This window comes from Pan troglodytes, chromosome 21 (genome assembly GCF_028858775.2).
Source record: "Pan troglodytes isolate AG18354 chromosome 21, NHGRI_mPanTro3-v2.0_pri, whole genome shotgun sequence".
Classification (NCBI taxonomy): Eukaryota; Metazoa; Chordata; class Mammalia; order Primates; family Hominidae; genus Pan; species Pan troglodytes.
The window spans coordinates 7,511,073-7,534,109 of record NC_072419.2 but is presented as its reverse complement, the minus strand read 5'-3'; the positions used below and the strand labels follow the sequence as shown (position 1 = coordinate 7,534,109).

Below are 23,037 nucleotides of genomic sequence, written 5' to 3'. Positions count from 1 at the left end.
TGGCCATATCTGTAAGGTATAGCATGGACTCCAGAACCCATTCAAATCCTAGCTCCACCGATGATTAGCTATGAGACCTTGGATAAAATACTCAACGTCTCCATACCTCAGTTTCCCTAACTGCAAAACAGGACTCACAACAGTGCCTCCCTCTCTGCATGAGGTCCATGCATGACAAATGTCACCAAAGTGCAGGCTATGATAACTATTCAACCAAATAGATCATCCAGTGCCCAGCTCCTGAGGGAGGCCTTCATCAGCCCAGAATGCTGATCCACTATTCTCAGAGGTTACAAATCTAAGAGAAGCACAGGTAATGGTTAAGAATGCAGAGTCATGGCTGGGTGCGGTGGCTCAAGCCTGTAATCCCAGCACTTTGGAGGCTGAGGCAGGTGGTTCACAAGGTCAGGAGTTCAAGACCAGACTGGCCAAGATGATGAAACCCCGTCTCTACTAAAAATATAAAAATTAGCCCAGCATGGTGGCGGGGGCCTGTAATCCCAGCTACTCAGGAGGCTGAAGCAGGAGAATCATTTGAACCCGGGACACAGAGGTTGCAGTGAGCCGAGATGGCGCCACTGCACTCCAGCCTGGGCGACAGAGCGAAACTCTGTCTCAAAAAAAAAAAAAAAAAAACAATGCAGAGTCACTTGAACAGACATTTCTCCAAAGATATACAAATGGCCAACAGGCACAGGAAAAGATGCTCAACACCATTAGTCATTAGGGAAATGTAAATTAAAACCACAATGAGATACCACATCACACCCCTGAAGATGGCCATTACCAAAAAAAAAATACAAACAGAAAATAACAAGTGTTGGTGAAGATGCTGAGAAATTAGCACTTTGTGCACTGCTGATGGACACATAAAATGGTGCAGTCACTGTGAAACACAGTAAAGTAGTTCCTCAAAAAATTAAACAGAATTACCATAGGATCACCCAGCAATTCCACTTCTGAGTGTATACCCAAAACAATTAAAAACAGGAACTCAAACAGATATTTGTACATTCATGCTCAAAGCAGCATTAGTCACAACAGCCAAAAGCAATCCAAGTGTCCATCAAGGAATGAATGGATAAACAGAATGTAGCATATACATAGAATATTAGAATAGATTATTCCGCCATAAAAAAGAAAATTCTAACACATACAACAACATGGGTGAAACTTAAAGGCATTATGCTAAGTGAAATAAGCCAGACACAACAAGACAAATACTGTTATGATTCCATTTATAATACCTAGAGGTACCCAAAGTAGTCAAATTCACTCAAACAGAAAGTAGAATGGTGATTGCCAGGCACTGGGGGGAGAGGCAATGGGGAATGTACTTAATGCCACTGAACTGTATACTTAAAAGTGGTTACAATGGTAAATTTTATTTTATATACATTTTAATTCATTCACCGCCCCACCCCACCCCACCCCAAAAAATGTAAAATTTAGAGCCAGACTCTCTGGGTTCAAACTCCACCTCTAGGTTATCTTATGCAAATTATTAAACCTCTCTTGTGCTCACTTTCCCCTCTGCAAGATGGAAATAAGAACAGCAGTGATTACCTTGTATCACAGAGTTGAGGGAATTAAATGAGTTCATACTTGTAAAGTACTTAGAACACAGTAAATGCTCAAGAGGTGTTAGTGATTTTTATTCTTTGGTGAGGGGGTGGGAGGTGTGGTTTCCAAAGGTTATAATTTTCATGACATTCTACACCCAACCCGCCCCTTCCTCCCACCTGCTTCTTTCTTTCCCTTCAGCAGAAGCCTGGCCTAGATTTGGGGAGGCCCTTGCCTGCCCCAGAGGAGATCGGGAAGGCTCCAGGCAGTGGCAAGGGGCCAGCCAGCATGGCAGCCCCAGCTCAATTTCAGCCCAGCTGTCCAGGTCAGGGACACCCAGCTGGGCCACCTCCAGAGCCACACCAGGCCCTGAGCTATTTCTGGAGGCCTCCCAGACGCTGGTGCCCTGGCCTGCCCAGGAGTCAGCCTTGCTCAGGGTGGCCTTGCACTAACATTAGGAAGGGAGAAGGGAGTAGGCTGTGGAATGGGTGTGGATGTGGACATCTAGGCCCACTGATACCAAGTTGATCTTCTAGGCCTAGGTCTGCACTTGAGGTTGCAAAATGGGGATGAAGGAGTTTGCAGTGGGGACAGAATGAAAGATAACACATGCAAGGTCTTGGGGAAGGGCCTGGCACGCAGGATTAGAAAGGTGAGGGGGAGGCAGATCCACAGCCAAGCCCACTTCCTATCCTAGACTGCCCTCTGCCCAGGCCTGAGTGCACCATCATGACTTCTTAGCTCAGCCCAGAGACTGAAGAAACTTACTCAATGTAACAGAGCAAGTCAGGGACAGGGCAGTGGTTTCATGATTTATAAATATGCATATATATACACATATATACATATATACACACATACATATATATACATATATGTGTGTGTGTGTGTATATATATAGAGAGAGAGAGAGAGAGATTGAGAGATGGGAGGACTGCACTTCATGAAGGCTGTGTGAGTTAACCTCCTGCCTGCAGAACACACAAATGGTCCATGAACGTTAGTTTCAGTTATCTTGATTACTGAGGTTTTGGGCATCCCTAAATTTTGCACTGGCTCAATTGCCTCAGCCCCTGCCTTGCATCACAGTGGGAGAAGATGATAAATTTGCCAATAAGTAAAAAAACCAAAACATGCAAGAACCAGAGCAGGGCTTATGAAGTCAATAAATAATATTTGTTGAAAGAATAAAGGAAAGCCTTGTTTTCTTTCTGAGTCCTCGGAGATCCTGTCCCCCAAAGCCAGGGGCAGGCTCCAGAGGAGAGAGGATATGTAACTCCCTTATGAAGAGATTCAAGACTCTCAAAATGCATGATTCTGTGTGTCAAGGATTCTAAGATTGAAGCCAGAGGGACTAGGAGCTAACCACTGCATTGTCTGACTGTGACTTCGAAAAGGGGCTTAACTTCTTAGAACCTCCGTTTCCCCACCTACAAAAGGAGACTGACAATAGCAACCTAGGGGGCAGGGGGTGTCCCCAGGAGACACAGCAGGGTCTGGCCTAGGTCAGCTGCTCCACCTGGGGGGATTCCGGCCCCACTCCCAATTCCAAAGTCTCTGGTGACTAGTGGCTTTGGTTTAGGGACTGGCTCTATTCCCTTCCCCAAACTGGGGATGATTCCCAAGAGGCCAGCAGCGACTCTGGGGGCTGGAGAATCTGCTGCCCCTGCATCCAGCCCAGAAATGTCAGTCCCGTGCGAACCCCAAACAGTGGTCCTCTGTCCCCGTAGACAGAAAGGCGCCAAATGAGCCGAGTCCAACCCCGGACTGCGGAGAAGGAAAGACAGACGCCCAAAAGGGGTATCCCGAGGACAGTGTGGGGCGCGGGGATATGTGATCCAGCCAGGGGTCTACAGGTCCCTGCCGATAAAACGCTGGGAAAATGACTACCAGTTGCCCGTCTGGGCCTCTCAAGGCAAGTCCAGATGTGACTAGACTAGGGGCTGCGAGGTGGGGCAGAAAGACTTGAACTGGATTCTCCGCCAGAGCTCGCCGGGCCGGGACACTTGCCTCTCTGAGCCTCAGAGTCCTCATCTGTGAAATGACACGCAGGTACGACGCGGGGAGAAAGCAGACAGCAGACGCTCGGGGAACGGAGCCCCCCAGACCCGGGGTCGCACCCGGAACCACCCGCGCCCTCACCTGGAGTCCGCGCTAGGCGTGTCCCGGCTCCTCTCGCGCAGGCTTTGGAGAGGCTGACAGCTCGGACCCGGGCCGGTAGTGGCCGCTCCCAACGACGCCCAGGAGGCCCCAGCCCCGCGTGGGCACCTTTGGGGTCCCCTTTGGAGCTGCCCTCCGCAGTCGAGCTGAGCGGGTGGCCCTCGTTGTCGAAGGCCCCCACCGCAGGGAAAGTCCCTGGGGCGCCGTGGAAGGGGAAGTGAGCACGCCGCCCCCCTTCACACCAGAATGGTTCGCCCCGGACTTCCTGATTGGTTCCTCGCTTCCGTTCGAACGGCGCGCCGCCAGGGTTGCCAGGCGACCGCTTAGCTTCAGCGGCCCGAAGGAGAGGCGCTGCTCAGCAGCTCCGCCCGCTCCTCCCAGCCGGCCCCGTCTTCTTCCTGCCGCCGCTTCAGCCCCGGCGCCTGGTTCTTTCCCTTCCTCCTCCTCCCTCCCGCGTCCAGCTGGGACTTCCTCTAGGACCCCAGCTGGAAGAGCTCCAGTTGGAGGACCCTGGCTGGTTCCTAGTCCTGACTTTGACGCTAACTCCCTATGTGACCCGGTGCAAGCCCCTTCCTTTCTCTGTTCTCCTAACTGCATGATGATGAGTGAGTTAATTTTAAAATGTGCATACCCAGCAGTCCCGAAATTTACAAAGGAAATGACCAAAGATATGAGCAAAGATTAATATTGCTCAGCCTTATTCATCATAGAAAAATAATGGAAACAACTTCAATGCCTCTTGAAAGGGATTGGTTATATAATTCCATCCTGTGGAGGAGCTAACTTAATTGAGCTTTTTACATGCCAGGTAGCTTTACAGAACAACTCTTGTCAAGGCTTATGACATAACCCTCTAAAAGTACTTTTAATTATTAACACTTTATTTATTTCTTTATCTTTTTCTTTTCTTTTCTTTTCTTTTTTTTTTTTTTTTTTTTTTGAGCCTCTGTTGCCCAGGCTGGAGTGCAGCGGCAGGATCTCAGCTCACAGCAGCCTCAATCTCCTGGGGTCAAGCAATCTTCCCACCTCAGCCTCCCAAGTAGCTGGGACTACAGGTGTGCACCACCACACCCGGTATTTTCTGTATTTTTTGTAGAGATGGGGTTTTGCCATGTTGCCCAGACTGATCTTAAACTCCTGAGCTCTAGCAATTCTACTAACTCAGCCTCCCAAAGTACTAGGATTACAGGCATGAGCCACGCCACCTAGCCTAATTTTTCCCACTTTCTGATGAGGAATATTATGCAGCCATTAAAAGTTAAGTAGCTACCAGGAGCAGTGGCTCACACCTGTAATCCCAGCACTTTGGGAGGCTGAGGCAACCAGATCACCTGAAGTCAGGAGTTCAAGACCAGCCTGGCCAACGTGGTGAAACCTCGTCTCTACTAAAAATACAAAAATTAGCCAGGCGTGGTGCCACATGCCTGTAATCCCAGCTACTCAGGAGGCTGAGGCAGGAGAATAGATTGAACCTGGGATGTGGGGGATGCAGTAAGCTGAGATCGTGCCACTGCACCCCAACCTGGGCAAGAGATCATCTCAAAAAGATAAAAATAAAAGTGAAGTAGCTAAAAGATATTTAAAGATAGGGGGAAATGCTAAGTATTAAACATTGGTTTATTTATGTTTTTTAGAGACAGGGTCTAGCTCTGTTGCCCAGGGTGGAGTGCAGTGGTGCAATCATAGCTCACTGTAACCTAGGTTGAAGCAATCCTCACACCTCAGCCTCCAGAGTAACTAAGACTACAGGCCCGCATCACCATGTCAAGCTACGGGTCTCGCTATGTTGCCCCAGGCCAGTCTAGAACTCCTGGCCTCAAGTGATCCTCCTGCTTTGGCCTTCTGAATTGCTAGGATTACAGGCATAAGCCAATGCACCCCTCCCAAATTTTTTTGAAGTACAGTATGCTTCAAAACACTATGTACAGCATAAATATGTATTCAATACATATGTATATGTGTATAATCATCTATAATCACAGCAGTTAATTTCTTCTTTGTGTTTTTGTGAATTTTCCAAATTTCCAATACTTGAACATGTCAAAAAAGTATATTTTTAGGGGGATTAGAATGAATTAACTCTAAGGGCCTTTAAGCTGAGGAAATTTTATAGCAGTCAGTCTGAATTGCTCAATTTGGAACCAGCTTCTCTGTTTTATTCCAGCTGGTGTCTTTTATTCTTTGTTTGGATTGCCAATAATTGAGAACTTACTGCGTAAACCCCTGGGTGGGCAGGGGAGGGAGCTAATAATATATCAATAGCTAATAATGATTGTACACTCTGGCACGGACACCAACCAAATCAGAGCCAACCGCTGTCATAAACAGGGAGTCTGCTGTATCCGTGAGGACCAGCTAAATATCAATCCTGGCCCTGTGCCCTCTGCTACATTGTGTTAGGGCTTTATACACATCATCTCATTGGACTTCATGACTATCTAAGGCGAGAGATCCTGCTATTATTCCCATTATATAGATGAGAAAACTAAGGTCGGTCTGGATCCAGAATGAATTCTCTGATCCACTCTGTTACATTCCCTTGTAAACATGTGAGAACTGTTTGGGAGTAACAGTGAGGAAAGGCAAGGGGGATCCTGTGATCCTGTAAGACACAAGAGAAAATTGAGCAGGTGGCTTCAGCCTAGGGAGACTTCTTTTTTTTTTTTTTTTTTTTGAGACAGAGTTTCATTCTTATCGCCCGGGCTGGAATGCAATGGCACGATCTCAGCTCCCTGCAACCTCTGCCTCCCGAGTTCAAGTGATTTTCCTGTCTTAGCCTCCTGAGTAGCTGGGATTACAGGTGCCCGCCACCATACCCGCTAATTTTTTGTATTTTCAGTAGAGACAGGGTTTCAGTATGTTGGTCAGGCTGGTCTCGAACTCCTGACCTCAGGCGATCCACCCACCTCAGCCTCCCAAAGTGCTGGGATTACAGGTGTGAGCCACCACGTCCAGCCCTAGGGAGACCTCTTTAAGAAAAAATTACAGATATGAAATTAAGTAATAAAGTGAAGATTTGGTTAGAAAGAGACAAGAAACCACAATAAGGTGGCTCATGCCTGTAATCCCACCACTTTGGGAGGTCGAGGTGGAAGGATTGCCTGAGCCCAGGAGCTTCAGACCAGCCTGGGCAACAAAGCGAGACCCCCAGCTCTACAAAAAAAATTTAAAAAGAAATTAGCTGGCCAGGCATGGTGGCTCATACCTGTAATCCTAGCACTTTGGGAGGCTGAGGCTGGTGGATCACCTGAGCTCAGGAGTTTGAGACCAATCTAGACAACATGGCAGAACCTCATCTCTACTAAAAATACAAAAAATTAGCTGGACGTGGTAGTGGGCACCTGTAATCCCAGCTACTTGGGAGGCTCAGCCAGGAGAATCACTTGAATCTGGGAGGCAGAGGTTGCAGTGAGTCAAGATTGTGCCACTGCACTCCAAGCTGGACGACAGTGAGACTCCGTCTCAAAAAAAAAAAAAAAAAAAAAGGAAAAAAGAAATTAGTCAGGCATGGTGGCACGTGCCTATAGTCCCAGCTACTCAGGAGGCTGAGAGGGAGGATTGCTTGAGACCAGAAGGTTGAGGCTGCAGTAAGCCATGATTTCACCACTGCATTCCAGCCTAGACGACAGAGCAAGACCCTGTCTCAAAAAAAAAAAAGAGAGAGAGAAATTGCACAAATGTTACAAAACCCAGAAAAATAACATTATTTTTATTAGCTACCTGTCTGACAAACACATCTGTAATACTTTCCATAAACTAGCTGCTGGCTCCGTGTATACATTCAAACCTCTCCTTCACAGTCTTGTGGAACTGAGTGCTGTAGGACCATTCATATATTTTGAGATATAACCTCTGATCCTGAATCTTTACGCCACAACAAGTTGAGTCAGCTCGGTATGCTCGGTATGGATATATTCCTGGAAGCCATTTCATTACCAGGTCAGTTAGTAATAATTTTTCACAAAAGTGACTGGAAACAATATAAATACATCCCACTAAACCCAAAGTAAATGTTAAGGTCCTTTTAGCAAGATGCCCAAACTGCTCACACCAACCCCAACATCATCTGATGCAAAGGGAAGTTGGAATGAAAGGAGATAGTGGTTTTAACAGAATGAGGTTAAGATGCCTCACATTGGTAAATTTCACAGAAGCACATGGCCATGTGACACATCACTAGGGTGCTTCCCAGACCTCAACTTCCCTGTTATTAACCAGGAATGACAACAATGGTGTTGACCAAATTCTTCTCTGAGATATTTAACTTTAATCAGGGGTTGGGAGATATTTGAGATACCTGGATAAAGGCCCTGCTCACTGACCCTTGCATCTTCAAGTTTGCCTCTGCCATGCACAGCCCAGAGCTTAAAATTAGACAAAACAAAAACCGAGAGGCCCATTCCTAGATTGAGAAAGTGAGGCAGAGGGCAGAAGGAACTTTGTCAGGATCCCAGATTAGGCCATGTAAAGAGAGATCATCTGGGCGCACTCAGATTCTAGAATTGTGGGCATCTTTACGTGCCAACAGCATATTGGTCTTCTATTTTCAGGACTATATTAAGCACCTGGTGCCAATTCAGAGTATTCAAGTCCTCCCAGTCCTTCTCCTCCCCCACCATGGGGAGTGGTGAGAGAGAAGAAAAAGGTGGATAAACTGTCATTAACTACACCCAGATCAGAGAGAACTGGGCGGTCTGTATGGCCTTATCCTGACCCAGCACATGAGCAATGATAACATCTCGCCTTGTTGACAGGCCTATGGCTGGTTCCGTGTGTGGGTTTTGCCTCCTTCAGAACGTTGACCTTAGCAGTATTTTTGCCACTCAGCTCGAAACCAAGATGAAATCAGCCCCAGATGTCAGCTCTCTGTCTCCTGTGCACCTATGGCTCTGTTTTCTTTAGTTTCATTTAATTTAAAGGGTGTTCTCTCTCTATGTGTTTACTTGCACCTGAACTTTTCTGGATTTATCCACCAGAAACTGGTCCCAGTGGTGGCTACTTGTGCTGACTGAGGGGAAAGGGGTGGGGGAAAGACTTTTATAAAATTTTTGGCCGGGCGTGGTGGCTCATGCCTGTAATCCCAGTACTTTGGGAGGCCAAGGTGGGTGGATCACCTGAAGTCAGGAGGTCAAAACCAGTGTGGCCAACATGGTGAAACCCCATCTCTACTAATAATACAAAAATTAGCAGGGCATGGTGGTGGGCACCTGCAATTCCAGCTACTCGGGAGGCTGAGGCAGGAGAATCACCTAAACCCGGGAGGCGGAGGTTTCAGCGAGCCAAGATCGCACCATTGCACTCCAGCCTGGGCGACAAGAGCGAAACTCTGTCTCCAAAAAAAAAAGAAAACATTTTTATACCTTTTGGATTTTGTACCTTGTAAAGGTATTATCTATTTTTTTAAAGTAACATTTTAAAGGCATTCTTTGAGAGAACAAAATAAGGTAGTGAAGCAAAAGAAAACTCATCCCAAAATATGTCCTTGCAAACACTGTGCATGAGAAGGTAAATTGAGACGTTGCTACTGAAGGAGAATATGGTTACATTTATTTATTTTTTAAATTTTTTTGAGACAAGGCCTCACTCTGTTGCCCAGGCTGGAGTGCGGTGGTGCAAACACAGCTCACTACAGCCTCGACTTCCCAGGCTCAGGTGATGCTTCCACCTCAGCCTCCCACGTAGCTGGGACTACAGGTGTCTGCCCCCATGCCCAGCTAATTTTTCTGTAGAGACAGGGTTTTGCCATGTTTCCCAGGCTGGTCTGAAACTCCTTGACTCAAGCAATCTGACCATCTTGCCTCCCACAGTGCTGGGATTACAGGCATGAGCCACCACGGCCAGCTACAGTCACATTCTTTTTTTTTTTTTTTTTTTTCTTTTTGAGACGGAGTTTCACTCTTGTTGCCCAGGCTGGCGCCCTCTCAGCTCACCGCAACCTCTGCCTCCCGGGTTCAAGCAATTCTCCTGCCTCAGCCTCCCGTGTAGCTGGGATTACACGCATGCACCACCATGCCCAGCTAATTTTGTATTTTTAGTAGAGACGGGGTTTCTCCATGTTGGTCAGACTGGTCTCCAACTCCCAACCTCAAGTGATCCGCCCGCCTTGGCCTCCCAAAGTGCTGGGATTACAGGCATGAGCCACCGTGCCCGGCCCAGTCACAATTCTTTGAAAAAATTAAATGCTGTATCAATGGACTTGTACTCTGATCCAGCAACTGTGCATTTAGAAATTGACCCTAAGCAAATAATTAAGCTGATTCAGAAGGGCTTAATTAGAAGAATATTTACTATGGCATTGCTACTTTTTTTTTTTTTTGAGATAGTCTCACTCTGTCGCCCAGGGTGAAGTGCAGTGGCACAAACACCGCTCACAGCAGCCTCAGCCTCCCGGGTTCAAGTGATTCTCATGCCTCAGCATGAGGCATGAGAAGAATCACGCCCTTCTACTTGGGAGAAGTAGCTGGGATTACAGGCGCACACCACCACACCTGGCTAATTTTTGTATTTTTAATAGAGACAGGGTTTCACCATGTTAGCCAGGCTGGTCTCAAACTTCTGACCTCAGGTGATCCACCCACCTCGGCCTCCCAAAGTGCTGGGATTACAGGCATGAGCCACTGAGCCCAGCCTGGCATTGCTATTAATGGCAAAAAGAAAAAAGAAATGAAAACCACCACAAGCTGATTAGCTGGCCACAGGGCAACAGGAATGGTGAATGGGACAATAAGACTCTCTCAGGGCCTCTCATGAGGTGTCATCTGAAGGCTGGACAAGGGTAGTTCACTAACATGACCGGCAAGTTGGGACAGATGTTGCCTGGGGGCCTCAGTCCCTCCCCAAATGGCCTACTCCACAGGGCTTCTTGAGTAACCTCAGGACATGGCAGCTGGCTTCCCTCAGAACTAGCAATCCCAGAGATCACGGTGGGGGTTGTGATGGCTATTATGGCCTAGCTTTAGAAGTAACCCACTGTCACATCTGTCATATGCTATCGGCCAAGCATTGGGATGTGAGATGTATTGGTGTGGCCATCCTGGGGAGACGCACTCTGCCACCCCAGGTTATTCCAGTGTGTAGCAGCCAGGGTTGAGGACCATGGAGCCTGCAAGCTTCAAAAACAAGGAAACAGAGCAGGTAGGAACAATGCATCAGCCAGAGGGAACGTTCGGGGTCACAAGCAAATTCTTTCATCTTTCTAAGCTTCAGCTTCCTCACCTGTAAAATGGGAGTTAACCGTGCTGTATTAGTTCGTTTTCACGCTGTTGATAAAAACATACCCGAGACTGGGCAATTTACAAATGAAAGAAGTTTAATGGACTTCCACAAGGCTGTGGGGGCCTCACAATCATGACCGAAGGCAAGGAGGAGTAAGTCACATCTTACGTGGATGGCGGCAGGCAAAAAAGAGAGCCTGTGCAGGGAAACTCCAACTTTTATAACCATCAGATCTCGTGAGACCCATTTTCACTATCACAAGAACAGCGCAGGAGAGACCTGCCCCCACAGTTCAATCACCCCCTACCGGGTTCCTCCCACGACACATGGGAATTGAAGCAGTTACAAAACAAGATGAGATTTGGGTGGGGACACAGCCAAACCATATCACATGCCTACTTCCCAGGCTTGTGAGAGGCACCCTGAATGACCCTCTGCACCCTGTGGCTGTTGTTTCTGCTGCTATTTTGGGTGGTTTGTTTGATCAGTATGAGCTCATGAGGCTGTGTGTCCCAAGGTATCACTGTCTGTCCAAACCCACTAAGGGCTCTCCAGTATGCTCTGAATTCCATGGCCTTTGGGAGCGGACCCTGGTCAACCTCATCCATTATCACCCTCCCACTCAGCCCACCTGGCTCCAGCCAATGGCGCTGGTCTGCTTGTCAAATGCACCAAGCAACCTTGGGCCTCAGGACCTTTGTGCTTGCCGTTCCCTCTGCTTGGGTTTCTCTTCCCCCAGACAGTCATACAGCTCTCCCTTACCTCCTTCCACACTTCCTTTGCATCTTTGTTCAAATGTCATCTCCTCTGGGAAATCCCTCCCCACTTCCCCCATGGTTCCTGTGGTCTCTCTGCATAGCGTTCCAACCTCCAGACATGTGGTGTGGCCCGTGCTTGCATGTTGGCTGTCTCCTCCACCAACTGTGAGTGCCCAGAAGGCAGCATCCACACTTCTCTTGCCCACTTGTCCTGCAGTGAGAGATTCGCCATGTCTATCTCCACATTAAAGTCTCTGAGAAGTATTAGAGTGGAAACTTCTTTCTCTTTGCTTACACCACATTTCCCAAACACATTTAACCCTGGAGCCCTATGTCCACACAACACTTATGAAACGGTCCATAGAAATAGTGAAAACAAGGCCAGGCATGATGGCTCATGCCTGTAATCCCAGCACTTTGGGAGGCCAAAGCAAGCAGATCATTTGAGGTCAGGAGTTTGACACCAGCCTGGCCAACGTGGTGAAACCCTGTCTCTACTAAAAATAAAAAAAAAATAAAAAAAATAAAATGAGCTGGGCATGGTGGCGGGTGCCTGTAATCCCAGCTACTCAGGAGGCTGAGGTAGGAGAATTACTTGAACCTAGAAGGCAGAGGTTGCAGTGAGCTGAGATCGTGCCACTGCACTCTAGCCTGGGTGACAGAGTGAGACCCTGTCTAAAAAAAAAAAAGAAAGAAAAGAAATCGTGAAAACACTGTCTCCAGAGGGTGGGTCTCCAGGATGTGATGAGGGACACTTCCTTCTCTGCCAGTGCCCCCCTTGAAAGCACAGAGTGCTTCCCCTGGGACACAGGGACTGCCCTCAGTATCCAGTTCCCCACAGCCCATGCCTCTCAAACCACCATCACTGCCTCCAGCTCACACCTTCAGAGAGAATCGGGCCCTGCTTCCTATGGGAGCACTCCAGGTCTGAGGACATGCCCCACTGGCTTAGCCATACTGGGGGCCCATCTTTAATGGGAACGATAATTTCCCCTACGATGTAAGATGTCACATCAAGTCTCTGAAATGATGCTGGCAAAGCTTTTAGCACAGAGCCTGCCTACAGCATGGTTCTATAAACAGGCATTATGCTAACGATGACATCAGAGGGCATGAGTCTGCTCCGGCTGCCAAAACAAAATATCAGAGACTATGTGGCTCAGACAGCACACATCTATTTCTCACAGCTCTGGAGCCTGGAGGTACCAGATGGAGGTGCCAGCTGATTCAGTCCCTGGTGAAGGCTCTCTTCTTGGCCTGTGGCTGGCCACCTTCTCCTATGTCCTCACATGGCTTTTCCTTGGTGCATGGAACTAGGGAGGGTTAGAGAGTTGGTGAGAGACAGAGAGAGAAATCCCTCTTTCTCTTCCTTGTTTGTTTGTTTTTTGAGATGGAGTCTCTTGCTCTGTTACTCAGGGTGGAGTGCGGTGGTGCAATCTCGGCTCACTGCAACCGCCTCCCAGGTTCAAGCAATTCTCCTGCCTCAGCCTCCTGAGTAGCTGGAATTACAAGCATGCGCCACCACGCCCAGCTAATTTTTGTATTTTTTGTAGAGACAGGATTTCACCATGTTGGCCATGGCTGGTCTTGAACTCCTGACCTCAAGTGATCCTCCTGCCTCAGCCTCCCAAAGTGCTGGGATTACAGGCATGAGCCACCATGCCTGGCCTTCTATTTGCCAATTTGTTTAACAGAGAGGAAGCCTCAGACTTGGGGCTAAACCGGCATTTTTCTTTGTTTTGTTCTCTAAAATTTGTCTTTTTGAGGTGGTTTATACATAAAATAAAACTCACCAACTTTGAATGTACACTTTGGTGATTTTTGGCAAATGTATACAATCTGTAACCACCATCATCATCAAAAAACAGTTTGGATCACCCTAAAAAGTTTCTGCACCCCTTGATATTGTCAGCTCCCTCTCCCCCACCCCGGCAACCAGTGGTCTGTTTTCTTTCTCTCTAGTTTTGCATTTTCTAGACAATCATATAAATGTAACCTTTTGTGTCTGACTTTTTTCACTTGAGGCTAGACTAGAGTAACATTGTTTTATTTCCATTTCATTATTTTTTCCTATTATGTTTCTACTTGTGGCAGATGAAACTGGTTTTCCATTTACAGAGCTGGTATAACATTTCTTTTTAAATTAAATCTATTTAAGTGAAGGAGAGTAAGTTCACTTAAGAAATAGTAAGTGGAGTTGGCTACAATTACAAAAGTGGACTGACACAAGTCACTGGTATTTGGGAAAGCCACATTGGACACGTGGGGGAACCAAGGCCCAGAAAGCGGAGGTGACCTGGCCTGGATCACATGGAGCAGGTGGCAGAAGCCGAAGAGACAGATGGAGAAGGCTGGGGGGAGAGGCTTGGGTCTCCCCTAGGGTTGGGGGTGGGGACCCTCCCCTCCCCAACACTGCAGCCTGTGCTGACAGAGAGGTCGAAGGTCAGAGGCTGAGCCTGACAGATGGGATTTTGCTGGGGAAGGAGGTTCCCAAGGGTGGGGATTTGGCCTTTGTCCTCATAGCATGCAAACCTCTCCTAAAAGGAAACGACCTTGTCCCCGTGGGCACTGCCCAGCCCCAGATGGCAGGGCCAGGCCGGAGGGGCGTTGGAGGCAAGGGAAGGCAGAGCCCCTCCTGAACAGGAAGGTCGTGGCCTGGGGCAGAGTCTTTGTGGGAACTAACACCCAAGACCCTCTACCCAGGGCTGGCACAGGCCTTCCCAGCTTTCAACCTGACTCTCTGCTTCACATGCAAATCAGATGCAAATGAGTCAACAGGCAGTGGGAGCCCCGCCTCCCTTCCTCTCTGCTGGGGCCCACAGGCAGGCGGGTCCAGACACCCAGGACTTCCAAAGCCGGGGCCTGTCTGCTCAACACCCTCAGACCCTCCGCAGGGGCCGGATATGAAATGGGCTCCCCTGGTCCATCTCTGCCTGGAGGCTGCATCAGAGCCTGGGCTGCTCCTGCCTGTCCCCACCCATCCTCCACCCAGCACAGGCGGACCTTTCAGAATATAACTCCGATCCCATCCTCTTCCCACTCAGAACCTTCCACTGGCCTTCTGCGGCTCAGGACTGCCCTCCCATCCTTCCCATCTCTTGTCTCCTCTGGGACCTCAGACCTCCTCTAACCGAGCCTGTGCCTGGTTCTGTCCCTCAGCGCCCAGCTGGTGCTCACTTTGGGGCCTTAGCACAGGCTGTTGCTCCATCAGCAACACCCTTCCCCTGGTTCTTCTTCCCCTGCAGGTGCGTTCTCATCCACCCCTCAGCTGAAATAAGGTCACCCCTCAGCAAGGCCCTCCTAATGCTCTCTTCCACAGCAGCTCCTGTCAGTCCCTCCCACCACGAGTGGCATCTTAAATTATTTCATATGTATGTTTGCTTGTTTCTCTTTGCCTCCCACACCCCAGTATAAGTTCCACAGAGGCAGCAGCCTTGCCCCATTTCCAGTGCCTAGAATACTGCTTGGGACATAGTAGGTGCTCAGTAAATATTTGTGAGTAAATGAGCCAGGCACGGTGGCTCATGCCTGTAATCCCAGCATTTTGGGAGGCTGAGGTGGGTGAATCACCTGAGGTCAGGAGTTCGAGACCAGCCTGGCCAACATGGTGAAACCCCATCTCTACTAAAAATTCAAAAATTAGCCAGGCATGGTGGCTAGCGCCTGTAATCCCAGCTACTCGGGAGTCTGAGGCAGGAGAATCGCTTGAACCTGAGAGGCAGAGGTTGCAGTGAGCCGAGATCACACCATTGCACACCAGCCTGGGCGACAAGAGTGAAACTCCGCCTCAAAAAAAAAATTGTGAGTAAATGAGTTAATGAAGGACCAAATGTGCATTGTGAGCCCCCTGAAGAGGCAGATTTATGAGTGGGAAGCGTAGTAGTAATGATCCCTTATTCATTCAACAAGTGTGCGGCACTACTGCTATGTGCCAGGTGCTGCAGTAGGGGCTGGGGGTACAGTGGTGAGCAAGACAGACTCGCTGTCTGCTTTGTACGTCCACAGCTGGAGGGAGGCAAAGGCCAACAGGGCACTACAGTGCTGAGTGATCCTAGGCAGCTGTGGGGCCCAGGAGAGAGTCCCTTAATCCATTCCAGGGACCAAGGCAGGCTTCTAGGAGGAGGCAACATCCTGGCTGAGGCTCAAAGATCAAGCAGGAGGGAGGGAGGGGAATAAAAACAGCCTTGGGGCTGGGGTAGGAGGGAAGCTGGGTCATGGAGGTCGCGAGAGTCCTCAAGGCCCTGTTTGGTGTGGGAGTGGGGACAGAGTAGGAGACCCTGTCCTGGCCTCACATATCCCCTTCTTACAGGCAAAAATGCAGTGCCCAAAATCAGAGCAGGGACAGGCCCACACCCTCCAGCCCCACTGTCTAGTGCCCTTCCCCCTGCCACTGGCCTTGTAGGAACACCAGATCTTTCTCTGGAAACTTCTGGAGCCTCAGCCACCTCCATCACCTAGGGAAGGGGTCACCCTCTGGCTCCCCACGCTGCAGATGAACCCTGGCTTAAATAACAGTTACCCCAACCTGGAGAAAGTGACCCCCTTTCTGAGTCCCTTTCAAGTCTCATCACATCAGTGAGAAAATGTTCTTTGCTGCTGCCCTGTCTTCAGATTTAGTAGCCACTGATCTCCTATTTATGTCAAACAGAGAGCAGGTCTCCACCCACAGCTCTGGGCCTGACACTGTGTCCATTTCCAGGGATCCTTTCTATTTATAACAGAAGATAACTTGCTTGTCACTTGGTATATCGAGTTTCCTTTTACAATAAATCCACTGTCAACCGTAAAACACAATTTAGGGGAATTGCCACTGGGGAAATCCATTGTGGATTAAATATTAGATATCTTTGACTGATGCAGACTAAAGTATTTGGGGATGAAAATTCATGATATCTGTAATTTACATTAAAATATTTCAGAAAGAAATAGATGAAGCAAATATGGCAAAATGCTAATGTTATATCTGAGTGTTGGGTATATAATTCAAAATTATATAGACACACTCTTCTGTGTGTCTAAAATTATTCTAATTCAACCTAAGTGAGTTGATTTAAATAAAACATTGGCCAGGTGTGCTGCTCCTGCTTGTAATCCCAACACTCTGGAAGGCCAAGGCAGGAGGATCACTTGAGCCCAGCAGTTTAAGACCAACCAGAGCAACACAGTGAGACCCCCATCTCTACAAAAAATTAAAAAATCAGCTGGGCATGGTGGTGCATACCTGTGGTCCCAGCTACTCAGGAGGCTGAGGCGGGAGGATCACTTGAGCCCAGGAGGTCAAGGCTGCAGTGAGCAGTGATCGTGCCAATGCACGACAGCCTGGGTGACATAGTGAGACTCTGTTTCAAAAAATGAAAGAAGAAAGAAAGAAAAGAAGGAAGGAAGGAAGGAGAGAGAGAGAGAAAGAGAGAGAAAGAAGAAAAGAAAAAAGAAAGAAAGAAAAGAAAGAAAAAGAAAGGAAAGAAAGAAAGGAAGAAAGAAAGAAAAGAAAGAGAAAGGAAGGAAGAAAGAAAACATTCTGAGAACAATCTTCATGGCTGACCCTGGGTATGGCCAAAAGTGTGAACATGAAATGAGAATGGAAGAAGACTGGGAAAGGCAGAAAGAACCTTCTGGGCTGGGAAAGCCAGCCCTGTATCTGGGAGGCACACAGGCCCTCTGTATCTATCTCCTCCCTCATCTGCAGCCCCTTCCCCTGGGCCCCCCTGATTCTCCACTGCAGCCCTGGCACCTGGTGCTCTAAGAAGCTCTTCTCCGGTACATCTGCTCTTGGGTTTGGGGCCAGGGAGGAGTCCAACAGCTTAGCTGTCCCCAAGCCCTGGGAGGCCTAGCCACTCTGCCAGTGTCTAGGCTGGGGAGGGGGCAGAGGGCCCAGCCACCTTTCATCAGCTGGTTCCACCCCCTTGGATCTGGGTCCAGGCATTTGTCCTCTCACTGTCCACCTCAGGGGACAGGCAGGGAAAGTGAGGTCCAGGCCTGACCCAACTTCCCTGTCCTGGGGCCTGGACTCTTCCTAAGGACCCAGGACAGAGTCCTGCAGAGGGAAGAGGAAGAAGAAGGCTGAGGGCACAGAAAGAGCCAACAGCAAGCCTTCAGCCCTCAGCCAGCTAGGGTCATACACAGAGGTAGGGGACAGGGCCCCAGAAGTCTGAGGTCCCTGAGATCAGAGAATCGCAGTGCAGGCTGTAACCCTCAGCCCCGGCAGGAGAGGGTTCTCCCCTCTGTAGCTGTGTCCCCCTCCATCAGTGCTGCCCCAGTTTCCCCAGCTGAGGAGAGGCACCCTCCACTCATTGCTCAAGCAGAAGCCTCAAAGTCACTCTCAACTCCACCTTCACCCCCAAATCCAGTCGGGTCCCCCTCTTCAATGTCTCCCCTTTTATTCACTTAGTCAACAAATGAATCTTAGTTTGGGAGGCCGAGGCAGGCAGATCACTTGAGGTCAGGAGTTTGAGACCAGCCTGGCCAACATGGCAAAACCCTGTCTCTACTAAAAATACAAAAATTAGCCAGGCGTGTTGGCAGGCGCCTGTAATCCCAGCTACTCGGGAGGCTGAGGCATGAGAATCACGAACCCCGGGAGGCAGAGGTTGCAGTGAGTGGAGATCGTGCCACTGCACTCCAGCCTGGGTGACAGAGTGAAACTTTGTCTCAAAGAAAGAGACAGAGAGGGAGGAAGGGAGGGAGGGAGGGGGAGAGGGGGAGGGGGGAGAGAGCGGGAGGGAGGGAGGGAGAGACAGAGAGAGGGAGGGAGGGAGGAGTAGGAGGAGAGAGAGAGAGAGAGGGAGGGAGGGGGGAGAGAGAGAGAGAGGGAGGGGGGAGAGAGAGAGAGGGAGGGGGGGGAGAGAGAGGGAGGGAGGGAGGGGGAGAGAGAGGGAGGGAGGGAGGGGGGGAGAGAGAGAGGGAGGGAGGGGGAGAGAGAGAGAAAGGGGGGGAGAGAGAGAAAGAGAGAGAGAGAGAGGGAGAGGGGGGAGAGAGAGAGGGAGGGAGGGAGGAGTAGGAGGAGAGAGAGAGAGGGAGAGAGGGGGAGAGAGACAGAGAGGGAGGGAGAGACAGAGAGAGGGAGGGAGGGAGGAGTAGGAGGAGAGAGAGAGAGGGAGGGAGGGGGAGAGAGAGAGAGAGGGAGGGAGGGAGAGACAGAGAGAGGGAGGGAGGGAGGAGTAGGAGGAGAGAGAGAGGGAGGGAGAGAGGGAGGGAGGGAGGGGGGAGAGAGAGAGAAAGAGAGAGAAAGAGAGGGAGAGAGGGGGAGAGAGAGAGAGAGAGAGAGAGAGGGAGAGAGAGGGAGAGAGAGGGAGAGAGAGGGAGAGAGGAAGAGAATCACAGGCTCAGGTTCCCCTTTCCCACCGGAATGGATTTTTTGGTCAAAGCCGTCAGAAGGCGACCTCTGCTGGCGAATTTTTAAAACTGCAGTCCCTCAGGTTGCGGGCCTTAAAGGACCAAAAACAAGATCCCGCCAGCTGCATAAAATCAGAAACTGGGCCCGGCGCGGTGGCTCTCGCCTGTAATCCCGGCGCTTTGGGAGGCCGAGGCGGGTGGATCACGAGGTCAGGAGATCGAGACCGTCCTGGCTAACACGGTGAAACCCCGTCTCTACTAAAAATAAAAATAAAAAAAGATATTAGCCGGGCGTGGTGGCGGGCGCCTGTAGTCCCAGCTATTTATTCGGAAGGCTGAGGCCCGGGAATGGCGTGAACCCGGGAGGCGGAGCTTGCAGTGAGCCGAGATCGCGCCACTGCACTTCAGCCCGGGCGACGGAGCGAGATTCCGTCTCAAAAAAAAAAAAAGAAAATCAGTCAGGAACTGGTGGGGCACGGTGGCTGACGCCTGTAATCCCAGCACTTTGGGAGGCCAAGGCGGGCGGATCAAGAGTTCAAGACCAGCCTGACCAACATGGAGAAACCTCGTCTCTATTAAAAATAAAAAATTAGCCGGGCGTGGTGGCACATGGCTGTAATCCCAGCTACTCAGGAGGCTGAGGCAGGAGAATCGCTTGAACCCGGGAGGCGGAGGTTGCGGTGAGCCAAGATTGCGCCATTGCGCTCCAGCCTGGGCAACTACGTGTCAAAAAAAAAAAAAAAAAATCTGAAACTACGTCCCACCCCTCACTCATTCTACAGATGAGGCTATTGTGACTCACCTAGAATTAAGCTCTGGTCTCCTCCACCACTGCCCCTGCCGGCCTCCCAGCTATTGTTTTCCACAGCTGCACAACACCCTCTGGAAGGATGCTGCCATGCTGCCTGGCTTGCGCCTACCTCAGGCTTCGGCACTCCTGACACCCCAGAGTAGCCCCTACCCGCCCTCCCTAGCTGGGTGGGAAAACTCTACCCCATCCTGGGCTGGACTTTCCATCCGCTGCACCCCTGGATTCCTATCCTAAAGTCTGGCATCCATGTGCCATCCACACACCTGGAAGCTGCTCACCTGCCCAGTTTCTCCTGCTTGGGTAAAGGGACTGTTCCTGGATCTGTGTCATGTGCAGATGGCCCCAGCCTCCCCCCACCTCCAACCCCCAGCATGCCTTAGGCTGTCATTATTCTTCTCACAGGACAGGGCCAAGAAGAGGAAAGGAGGTCCCAGGTGTGGTCTGAGCAGAGCAGAGGGGGCTGTCACCTCCCTTGAGCTGCACGTAAGACTTCTATTGATGCAACACAAGATAGCATTTAATTTTTGTTGTTGTTGTTGTTCCTTTTTTTTTCTCTTTTCCTTTTTTTTTTTTTTCTTTGAGCCGGAGTCTTGCTCTGTTGCCCAGGCTGGAGCGCAATGGCGCAGTCTAGGCTCACGGCAACCTCTGCCTCCCAAGTTCAAGCGATTCTCCTGCCTCAGCCTCCTGAGTAGTTGGAACTGCAGGCACGTGCCACCACACTCTGCTAATTTTTGTATTTTTAGTAGAGGCAGGGTTTCACCATTTTGGCCAGGCTGGTCTCAAACCCCTGACCTCATGATCCTCCTGCCTCAGCCTCCCAAAGTGCTGGGATTACAGGTGTGAGCCACCGCTCCCAGCCTTTTTTTTTTTTTTCGTTTTTTAAAGTAATTTTTAATTTGTGGTTATATAATAGCAGGGTTACAGATTCTTGGAAAGTTAAAATGTTTCAGTTTAGTCTAAAGTCCCCTTTGGGGGCCCCGTGCAGTGACTCACGCCTGTAATCCCAGCACTTTGGGAGGCCGAAGCGGGCGGATCACGAGGTCAGGAGATGAAGACCATCCTGGCTAACACGGTGAAACCCCATCTCTACTAAAAACACAAAAAATTAGCCAGGCATGGTGGTGGGCACCTGTAGTCCCAGCTACTCAGGAGGCTGAAGCAGAAGAATAGCTTGAACCCAGGAGGTGGAGGTTGCAGTGAGCCAAGATTGCTCCACTGCACTCCAGCCTGGGCGACAGAGCGAGACTCTGTCTCAAAAAAAAAAAAAGGGGTCCATGAAAATCTGACCTTATGATCAAAACATTAAAATTGAGTTTAACATTAATAACGCACTAATATAAAGGTAAAATTTGGCTTATTTGGTATGAAGTCATACAGGAAGCATTGTCAAATATAAAATAATGTTTGGCTTTCTTTGGGCTATATTTGTATAAATATGTTATTGGTATGTGTTCCAAAGTTATGGGAGACTCCTATAATTCTGATATGTCTTAGTGTGCATTATCAGTAGTAATTATAATTGTTATGTTAAAATTATTGTGTGCCACAGAAGTAACAGATTTCCTTGTCAATTGTGTCTTTAACTATGGCTACCCTAAAACTTTTGGTCATCCATAAACAATTGTTGTCTTGTTTTGATCCTCTTTAGAAGGGTTTTATACTCAGCTATAAAGCTCTAACAGGTGCTCTTGAATGCAGGTTTCTGATAAATTTGGAGATTGTGACATCAGAATACAGGAAAAATGGTTAGGACTCTTAGAGAGCTAAAATGTTCATTAATATCAAGCAGGACAGGAATTAACTGCACGAACTGAACTAATAGGAGACTGGGGTGATCTTTTTGATATTTTGCTTAAAATATTCCTAACACTTTGTTTTGCTTTTCAAAGTCAAAGAAACTTTTCTTTATTTTATTTTATTTTTAGACGGAGTTTCGCTCTTGTTGCCCAGGCCAGAGTGCAATGGTGCAGTCTCGGCTCACCACAACCTCCTCCTCCTGGGTTCAAGCGATTCTCCTGCCTCAGCCTCCTGAGTAGCTGGGATTACAGGCATGTGCCACCACCACACCCAGCCAATTTTGCATTTTTAGTAGAGATGGGGTTTCTCCATGTTGGTCAGGCTGGTCTCTAACTCCCGACCTCAGACGATCCGCCCGCCTCGGCCTCCCAAAGTGCTGGGATTACAGGCATGAGCCACTGCATCCGGCCTCGAAACTTTTCTTTTGAGCTATTAACAGCTTTTAACAATTTAGTATACTCCCATGAACAAAATTTGTAGCATACTTGTTTCTCTCTCCCTGATTTTCTCCAGAATTTGGAAACTATCTGTGAGTATTCTTAAGTTATGGCGATATAGTTATTTGCACAAGTGTAATAAGAATCTGTTTTCTTTTGTAACAGGACACAATTGGAAAAACTGGTTTTTTTACCAAGGCCTTGACTGGAATGGTATGCTTTCCTTTAAGGAATCAAACTTGATTTACGAAGCCAAGAAAGCCCTTGGAAACTGGCCTTATATTTTGTGTACACAGTCCCTGTACAGGGCTTCTGATCTGTGGTAAGCAAAGAATGCCCTTTCTGAGAGGCCGGGAACCCTAGGTTATCTTGCAACCTCAAGAGGAAACTCATAGGTATTTAATGGTACAATTCCACGGCTAGGCTCAGCTTTACAGTCTTATCTTAGATTCTTTCTATGGAACAATACATGTTACACTGTTAACTTTTAGCAACTTTTACTTTTGTTAGTCAGTTTGAGATTGTAATTATGTACTAGATGTAGAGCCTAGGACCTAGACAGAAGTGCAGATAAGGTCTGACTTATTCCAGCATTTAACTCCATGTGTGCTAGGTCTTACCCAGCTACAAAGCAGGCAAGTTGTACAGTTAAGAGTTATGGTGGCATTTTATAAAGCATTCAGGAGGCCTAGTCGCTCTTGTTTTTGTTTTCTTTAGATGGAATGTCACTCTTGTCGCCCAGCCTGGAGTGCAATGGTGCAATCTCAGCTTACTGCAACCTCTGCCTCTGGGTTCAAGCTATTCTGCCTCAGCCTCCCGAGTAGCTGGGATTACAGGCACCCACCACCATGCCCAGCCAATTTTTTGTATTTTTAGTAGAGACAGGGTTTCATCTTGTTGGCCAGGCTGGTCTCCAACTCCTGACCTCAGGTAATCCACCCGCGTTGGCCTCCCAAAGTGCTGG

General features: G+C 48.8%; 1 protein-coding gene across 1 annotated transcript in view; it reads right to left on the bottom strand.

Annotated features, from left to right (window-relative positions):
- FAM110A (family with sequence similarity 110 member A) overlaps positions 1 to 23,037 on the bottom strand; it is a 139,152-nt gene that overhangs the window by 102,537 nt on the left and 13,578 nt on the right. The window contains exon 2 of the mRNA XM_063803325.1: positions 3,706 to 4,074. Within this exon, the coding sequence (XP_063659395.1) occupies positions 3,706 to 4,074 (369 nt within the window). The remainder of the gene's footprint in view (positions 1 to 3,705; positions 4,075 to 23,037) is intronic.